The sequence below is a fragment of the Bufo gargarizans genome, chromosome 1 (genome assembly GCF_014858855.1).
Source record: "Bufo gargarizans isolate SCDJY-AF-19 chromosome 1, ASM1485885v1, whole genome shotgun sequence".
NCBI classification, from domain to species: Eukaryota; Metazoa; Chordata; class Amphibia; order Anura; family Bufonidae; genus Bufo; species Bufo gargarizans.
The window spans coordinates 667,123,674-667,132,963 of NC_058080.1; the positions used below are offsets into that span (position 1 = coordinate 667,123,674).

The following is a 9,290-nucleotide window of genomic DNA, read 5'->3' on the forward strand; positions in this document are numbered from 1 at the left end:
TTGTCTCTGTATGCACGATTGCAAACGCCGGTATAATCACGCATACAGAGCGCTCCTTTCAGAACGCTCAGGTGTGAACCCAGGGTAAATCTCTGTTTTGGCATGGCACTCAAGATGGGAAAGAACATAGTGGTAGCACATAAACGTGGCTTGTTTAGTTGTAGTTTATATTCTTAAATACTCTGCCTTTTCCATAAGGGCTCATGCATACGAACGTATTTTCTTTCTGTCCATTCCTTTTTTTTTGCGGACCGTATGCGGAACCATTTACTTCAATGGGTCCACAACAAATGGAAGTTACTCCGTGTGCATTCCGTATGTTCGTATTTCCTTTACGCAATAAAATAGAACATGTCCTATTATTGTCCACATTAGGGGCAAGGATAGTACTGTTCTATGAAGGGCCAGCTGTTCTGTTCCGCAAAATACAGATTGCACACGGACATCATCCGTATTTTTTGTGGATCTGTTTTTGCAGACCGCAAAATACATACGGTCGTATGCATGAGCCCTAACTCTTATGAAATATATTGAAGATAGTCACATATTTAAGTGTCCACCTCATCGCCTCCTCTCTGGAGTACAGAACAAGGAACTCCCATGCTTCCAACAGGTTGGAAACCCAGAACTGGTACATCCACCTACTCTGGCCACTCCGGTAAATTGCTACACATGAGCCCTATAAGAATAAGTTATAATAAAACATTTGCTTATAATGATGATACATTGTTTCCTCACTTCCCAGAACAATCGCACACCAGCGATCTTAGCTAAAGAAATAATTGCAAAGACAAAAAGGACTTTATTTCACATTTATTATGTAAGTTATTGAAACGGTATATCCACAGTGGTGATGCTGAGTTACACTTTGACGATCGTTGCCTTCGGGATTCATCACAGGAACACCCCGGACTATATTTATTTTCCCTTTTTCCTCAGCTGCTCTTCAAAGAAATCATTACATGCCACGGTCAGAGCTGCCACCAGCACTACAAATTCATTGAAGTCAACTTCATTGTCTTTATTGGAGTCCAGATCATTCATGATTTTGTCGACTAGCTGTGGATCTTTTTGACACTGAAAAAAATAATAAACAATATATATAAATATATATAAAAAAGAGATTGAGATAGAATGTGCTTGAGCTTAACGAATGGCCTTCCGAGAACACCAATTTATTTAGTTTTTGAAATGGGTCCAAAATTCTGTGAAGAACATTTTCTTGATAAATATCTTTATAGCAGTTGGAGCTCGGCATTTCTAATGAAGAGCTCCCAATTTAATCTTCATTTTTTGGGGGAAGAAGAATACACGTACGGTCTATTGTTCATTGTGTGGTATACATGACGTGAGGACCTTATTCAACTACTTTTACACAATAAAACCATTTAAGAAATATCTAATTTGTTTTTGTGTGACCATAGCTTTTTTCTTTTCTGTAGATGAGCTGTGTCAGGGCATGTTTTATGCAGGATGAGTTACTATTTTATTGGAACCATTTTGGGGTAATATTTTTTAATATTTTTTAGGAGTAAGCAGTAAAATTTTTTTTAAATGTATTCTTTAAATTGGCAAATTGACACTAAAATAAGTGATTAAAATAGGTTCTCTGTCGGTCATTTTGATACCTGATGTGTAGTGTCTTGATTGATGGGGCGGCTATGGTGACAGCTTGGCTTGGTGCATATTTTTTTTCCTTTATTTGTATTTCATTTCATAGTGTTTTCACTTATGCATTTACATGGTTTCTGATACATACAAAATCCCTCATACTGGGGAACATTTCTGCTTCATAAGTTTTTCTTTTAATTTTGCAGTTTTCCACTGTTATTGGGGATCCAAAGGAACCTGACTTAATGGGAAAGGCTCTATGGTCACAAAAGTCACTGGTAGAACTAATATGGGTCTGCTAAGACCCAGCAGCTTAGTATTCTGGGGGGCACCCAAAGAACATGCGATCATTGGGGCCAAAAGAGGCAGGGATATTGTTGCTTCCAGTGGGTGTTATGTAGACTACAAAAGAGAAATCAGAAGTGGTGACAAACTCAACCACTCCTGATAGAGTGCAAGAGCAGGCATGTTAATGCAGCAACACCAAGTGACATCGCTGCACATGCTCCACCCATCATGAAAAGACTGTTAAAAATGCTGAAAAAATAGTGGGCCTAATTTACTAATGAAAATGCACTAATGCTGGCTCAGGACTAGCTCGGCTGAATGTAATGATACCTTTGACTTAGCGATTCATTGCTTCATTATGGAGAAGAATCCATATGCCAATGATCAGTTAAGTGCACTGAGGGTGGGCCCAAGACACTCTGTGCACCCTTGCTCCGCCTGCTCTCTCTGTCAGCCCTTCTTTCCCCTTGTTTGTCAAGGCCAGGTGACATGACTGTGCACCTGGCCATGTCAATCAAGATGGAGAGGGAGGGGCTGGCAGATTTTAGAAGAATGCCAATATTCCGAAAACGGACTCCATTATAGTCAATGGAATCCGTTGAGTGCCCGTGATGTCCAGCATATGCTGAATCCGGTGATTCAGATTTTCTGTTCTCATGCCAAAACCTATATTACAGCCCTCTGAAAGCAGCCTTAAAGGGGTATTCCAACTTTATTAACGGATTGTTCTTATGATATGTCATCAATATCAGATCAGTGAAGGTCTAACTCTCGGCACCCCCGCCAGTCAGCTGTTTGAAAGGGCCATGATGCATATGTGAGCGCTGCTGCCTGTAATTACCTGGCGGTGCAGGGTAATAATTACAGCTTTGTCCCATTTAAGTGAATGGGACAAAGTTATAACTAACCTGCACCAACGCAACCATGTAGACAGCATGCAGGCAAGCAGTAAAGAGGCTGCAGCACTCGCATGAGCTCTGCAGCCTCTTGCAACCACTGATTGACTGTGGTGCTGAATGTTGGGTCCCCATTGATCTGATATTGATGGCCTCTCCTAATGCTAGATATTGGTATTCTGAAGGAAGAATACCTCTCTAAGGGTACTTTCACACTAGCGTTATTCTTTTCCGGTATTGAAATCCGGTAAAAGGTCTCAATAACAGAAAAAACGCATCAGTTTTGTCCTAATGCATTCTGAATGGAAAGCAATCCGTTCAGTATGCATCAGGATGTCTTCCGTTCCGTCCCTTGTATGTTATTTGACCAGACAAAATACTGCAGCTTGCTTCGGTATTTTTTCCAACCAAAATCCCGGAACAATACCACACTTGCCGAATCTGCATTAATTTCCATAGAGATGTATTAATGCCGGATCCGGTACCAAGTGTTCCGGAAATTGCTCAGTTGCCGAATCCAGTTTTCTGGTCGGCGCATGCATTGGGATATAGGAGGAACTGGTTTAGCTTTTGATTTTTTAGAAAATTTACCGGATCCTGGATGATACCGGATGATACGAATCTGGTATTTCATCGGATCCATCTAACGGATCTGGAAAAAAAAGTTATCAGTTTGCATACTGTTTGCCGGATCCTAACAACGCTAGTGTGAAAGTAGCCTAAACGAAGAATTTTGTTTTCTAACCATATACATCCTGTACAAAAACTACTATCACACTATGTTCAGGCATGACTCAGAATGCAGTGGAAAAATCTGGCATGGTTCTGCTGCAAAAATCCCATGAAGTGGCTATAGATTTCACTCTCTTCATTGCAAAAGGTGAAATCCTGGGTGGAGATCTGCAGAATATTTCAAATCCGCACATTAGATCAATTAAAGGGGTATTCCCATGTCAGACAATGGGGGCATATTGCTAGGATATGCCCTCATTGTCTGATAGATGCGCGTCCCACCTCTGGAACCCGCACCCACACAGAGAACAGAACGGAGAAGGTGGTGGCCAGACCCAGGGAACCCGCGCTCTCCCCATAGTAGTGAACGGGAGCGCACCGCGCTTGCGCGGCCACCACTCTAATTCATTTCTATGGGGCCAACAGGCTTGGGTATTTTCGGCGGCCCCATAGAAATAAATGTAGGGTGGCTGCGCATGCGCAGTCCGCCCTCCACAATTTTCGGGGCTCCGTTCACAGTGTAGGTGCGGGTCCCAGAAGAGGTGTGGGACCTGCACCTATCAGACAATGGGGGCATATCCTAACGACATGCCCCCATTGTCTGAGATGGTAAAACCCCTCTAATGCTCTTTTTCCGTGGATGACATTTCTTACAATCTCATCCACTTGGTGGACTGCTCTCCTCCACTTTGATGGTGCTGTACAACACTGCGGATTCGCTGCACAGATTTCGTGATGGCTAATCTGCGGCATTTCAGTCACGTGTGGACATAGCCTTACTGTTTCAATAATTGTACGCCCACAACATAATACTATGGCTAAAAAAAGGCAATTCATTTGTAGTCCGAATCAATTCACGTCAGTGGGATGTAATGAATGAAGCGCTGGTGAGAATGACTCATGAGTATATATTGTCAGAGAACATGATCCGTGCTCAGTGAGTAATGGAAAGCTCTAGCTACAGATCAATAGTCGTGTCATCGTTTAGTTAAATGGAGGCAGAAAAGGCTACAAGCGAGATGTAGCAGATTTTAGTTACACTTCATTCCACTTCTGTAAACTGTATAATTGTTCTGCTGCAAGTCATTGCAATTGACAGCTGTGCTTCCCAAGAGGCTCTGAAGCAGCTGAGGATCCCTGTGACATAAGCAGAGGTGACTGCGTATTCCGCCCTTCCTTGCATTGCATATAAAGTAAGGATTTAAGCAGGGGGATTTGCATGCGGCGACTGCGTCGTGTTAGGTGACAGCAGAGCAAATGAAAACAAACAGCGCTATGCAAAGTGTGTCGTGCCGGGATAAAGCCGCGCGCCGTACTGCGCGCACACACTGTGCTTTCTGCCTTGTAAAAAGAAAATTCACATGCAAATGGTTTTATTAAAGGATATTAAAATAAACTGCCACCATGGCCACCATAGGATTTCCCTTCCAAATACAGAATTCCTCTGTTTCTATTTTTCAGCCCGAGGATTCCCATCAAATTCTCCGCTAACCAAACATTGGAAGCTTATATTTGGGAAATGATGGAAGTTGCGCTTCACTAAGGTCTTGCATCATAAAACTAATTTGGCACATCCCCTAACCTCCAAACAAGTGGCCTCCAACCTGTATCTCTCCAACTGTGATAGAACTACATCTCCCAGCATGCCCTGACATCCTGCCACAGGTTGAAAACTATGCCATGTGTGATGTATATAATGTTAACATTAGTGTTTGCAGGGAAAATTGTGAGTACATTGAAACTTTCCATTTAAAGAGTGCAAAATGCAGTGCAGTCTGCAGGCAGCATGTCATAGAGCAGGAGGAGCTGAGCAGACTGATATATCGTTTTGTGGGAAAAGATTCAGCAAAATCTGTAATTTATACATTTATATCTCTTCTTTTTCTGATTTCATTGTACACGGGGGAGATTATATCAGTGATTGAAAGCTATCTTTGTGTAAGGCCTCATGCACACAAACATGTCCGTTCCGTTTTTTTGCGGTACTGCATACAGAACCATTTATTTTAATGGGTCCGCAAAAAAACAAACCTGAAGTTATTCCGTGTGCATTCCGTTTCTGTATGTCCGTATTTCCATTCCGCAAAAAAATAGAACATGTCCTATTATTGTCCGCATTACGGACAAGGATTGTACTGTTCTTTTAGGGGCCAGCTGTTCTGTTCCACAAAACACGGAATGCACACGGACGTCATCCGTATTTTTTGCGGATCCGTTTTTTGCGGACCGCAAAATACATACGGTCGTGTGCATGAGGCCTAAGTGTGTATCTCAGTCATTGATAAGACATGTGAACAATGAAATCAGAAATAGCAGAGTTATAAATGTTACATGTTTTATCGACAAAACTATATATCAGTCTGCTCAGCTTCTCCTGCTCTATAACCTGCTGCCTGCAGATTGCACTGCATTTTGTGATGTCAGGTTCTCTTTAAATCTTTCTTTTTTTTTTTTTTTTGTGCACGCTAGCAGATTTGTTGCAGAAAATTATTTTATAAATAATATGCCACATATATCTGAATAGAGTTTGTAAATCCCATTCAGACTGAAAGGAGTTATCTCATCTGAGATATTGGTGGCATATAGCTAGCATATGCCACCAATGTCAGATAGGTGTGGGTCCCACCTCTCTCCATAATGGGACCCCTCACCCCAAAGTGAGCAGAGGGCAGCCTTGCATGTGTGACCATCCTCCATACATCTCTGGCAGTCTCACAGAAGTAAATGGAGCGGCGGTCATGCTTCCACCGCGGTGCCCACTCCGTTCCTTTCTACAAGACTAATGAAAATAATCGAGCACGTAGGCTTGGCTAGTTTCAGAACTCCCATAGAAATTAATGGAGAGCGCACTGTGCATGCGGGATGCACTTTTCTTAAATTTGGGGGCCTGATCTGGAGATAGGTGCAGGTCCCATCTCTGAGAACTGTACCTATCTCCAGACCAGGCCCCCAAAAATGAACAACCATTCGCTATTCATTAAAGGGGTTGTCTCATCATATCTGACATTAGTGTGAGACAACCCCTTTAATGAATAGTGAATGGTTTTTCTGCCAAAGGTGAACATAGCATTAGAGGGAATGTTTTCCAAAGTTCACAATGATTTGGCCTTCCTAACCAGAACACCATGCAAACATCCAAAGAGCATACATTAAGTTTATTTAACATTAACCTCCAGCTATTCTTCAACTAAAGATCTCTACTTAGGAGCGATGTCTCATCAAAGGCATATCTGGTCTATTGCTGTGATCAGAATTAGAGTACGGCCAAGCGATCAGGTTTCTGCATGCAGTTTTGAAAGCCAAAATCAGAAGTAAGAAGTAAGTAAGTTGTATCTGTCCTATATATTGTATCTCCTTTTATGATCCACTCCTGATATTGGCTTCCAAAGCTTCAAGCAGAAACCTGACCGTGTGACTGTACCTTTAGGCTGGGTTCACACCTGAGCGTTTTACAGCGCGTTCCTACGCGCTGTAAAACGCTCAACAAGGAGAAACCAATGATTCCCTATGGGAATGGTTCGCACTTGGGCGTTTTACAGCGCGTACGATCGCGCTGTAAAACGCCCGACGCTCCAAAAAGTACATGAGCGACTTTTGGGGCGTTTGTGGCCATAGGACACTGTAGTGAATCACACAAACGCGCGTTTACTATTACAAAAACGCGCATAAAAATGCGCGTCAAAAACGCGCGTAAAACGCGCAACGCTCAAGTGTGAACCCAGCCTAAGGGCTGTTTCACACGAGCGAGTCCATTGCGGGAATCGCACTCCGTGTGTGAATGTGATCCTCCGCTCTGGACTTGCAGGAGCACACGGCATTATCATGATCTATAATGCTATGTGTCTCTGCATGGCCTTTTTTCCACAGAATCATAGTGACATAAAGCTGTCAGTATGATTCTGTAGAAATAAGGTCAAGCAGAGGCACATAGCATTATAAGTCCGTATAATGCCGTGCGCTCCTGTAAGTCCAGAGTGGAGGATCACACTCACACACGGAACGTGATTCCCGCAATGGACTCGCTCGTGTGAAACAGCCCTTACAGTCAGATAACTCCTGGAAAAAAAGCCACCTGGACCCACCAATTGAACACTAGTGGACTATCTTCACAATATGCCAGCAATCTAATATCTAATGAGACAACCACTTTAGGATTCTACTGATGGACCTGGTGGGATATATGTTCTTATGCTGAGTTCCATACATTTTACTGCTCCAGTTTCAGTTGTAATTGTGAATTGAAATTCTCCCCTGATATGTAAAGTGGTGAAATTGGGGTTTCCATGAGCTGATGTTGTGTACTGTCTCAGCCACTACAATCCGATAAGAAATTTTACACTACCTTTCTGCACATAGGCTATTTAAGTAAATGCCCCCCCCCCTTTTTGTAGCAATTGATTAAAATTGACATGTTCAGATCTGTGTCAGATTTCACAAATGGCGCTATTTTTTCCGTTCACATGTCAGAAACTTTGGTGGAACCTGGTGCACCTAATTATAAGTCACTAGGTTCCATCAGTTGCCACTGGATCCCTCAATGTATTGTGGTCTCCACTTACAATGGAATCTGTGATGTAGAAATAACCGGAGCGTATTCTCAGCATTCTCATGCCAAATAAACCCCCCTGTAATACACCTTCACAAGCAGCAGATTTTATTGCAGAATTTTGAATAAACCTTTCCATCATCTTAATGGAGCTGCTTTGGAGGTCAGCGCATAGATTTTTGCAAACCCCATTCATTTTCAGTCTCAGAAATTTCTGCACCAAAATCTGCCACATATGAAGACGCCCAAAATTTGATATCGAAATGAGTATTGCTTGTTGCCTACTTACAGCAAGGAAATCTGTCAGCTCGCTCTGCAGGAGTTGCTTCAGTTCTCCTTTGTTCAGCTTGTACTTGTCACCTTCTTTGCCAGAATAATGGTGAAAGATCCGGATCATGGTATCCATGGCACCTTCCAGCTGGGTAGGCATGATGAAGATCAGTGTCTAAAAGGAGTGAAACAGAGGATATAATGAGCGTTGAGTTATGTGTTCTTCAAACTGAGTGGATTCTTTTGATCAATAGGAGGACAAATCTGCAACACCTTCAATAAAGGTCACGTTTGGAAATAATCTAAAAGTGATGCAAATGTTATACCAGTCAACATCATTTAGTGTTGGCCGGTGTCCTAATGCTGCTCCACCTGCGTGAAATCTGAGCAAGTTTAAAAAGGTGGAATTGAAGTGGTTATTCTTTAGATGGAATTCGAGCTGAGTAAAAGGAGGTGACAAAAGGGGGTTAATCTTCATACCTGTGCGCTTGCAGCAAGGAGAAACAGAGGAGGATATGTAGGTAAAGAAGTCTTGGTAGCTGGGTTATTTATACATAGCGTCCTATTATCCAAAGGTATTCCCAAAATGTAAAGACGCCAATGAGGACAGGTGAGTGGCCTGCGTCAGTCGTCGCTCAGCACGGATTGGCTGTTGGCATAGTGCACATTCGTCACCGGATTATTTCAGGTTTTGTATAGCTTATCTAGCTACATGACTTTGCCTGTAGTACCTGGCGGGGAGGAGACTTGTCACTGTAGAGCTGCTCATTAAAGCAGGTAGGAAGTTATGGCAATTAGTTGCTAGGGAGCTCAGGTAGAGGAAAATGTCCAAAAATAAACCTGAGGAAGAAGGGAATACATTGTTATTGCCTAAATGATGGAGCTGTTCTCCAGGGAGGGTTCCTGCAGAGGGAGGAGGTGCACATACAAAATAAGGCTTTATGTTC

General features: G+C 42.6%; 1 protein-coding gene across 1 annotated transcript; it reads right to left on the reverse strand.

The window, feature by feature from the left end:
• Positions 1-867: 867 nt before the first annotated feature.
• S100Z (S100 calcium binding protein Z) lies at positions 868-9,010 on the reverse strand. Its single transcript, XM_044292045.1, has 3 exons — positions 8,824-9,010; positions 8,363-8,518; positions 868-1,077 (listed from the first exon to the last, which is right to left on the reverse strand). The coding sequence occupies exons 2-3, from the start codon at positions 8,501-8,503 to the stop codon at positions 919-921; spliced, it is 300 nt and encodes a 99-aa protein (XP_044147980.1). The 5' UTR covers positions 8,504-8,518; positions 8,824-9,010; the 3' UTR covers positions 868-918.
• Positions 9,011-9,290: the final 280 nt, after the last annotated feature.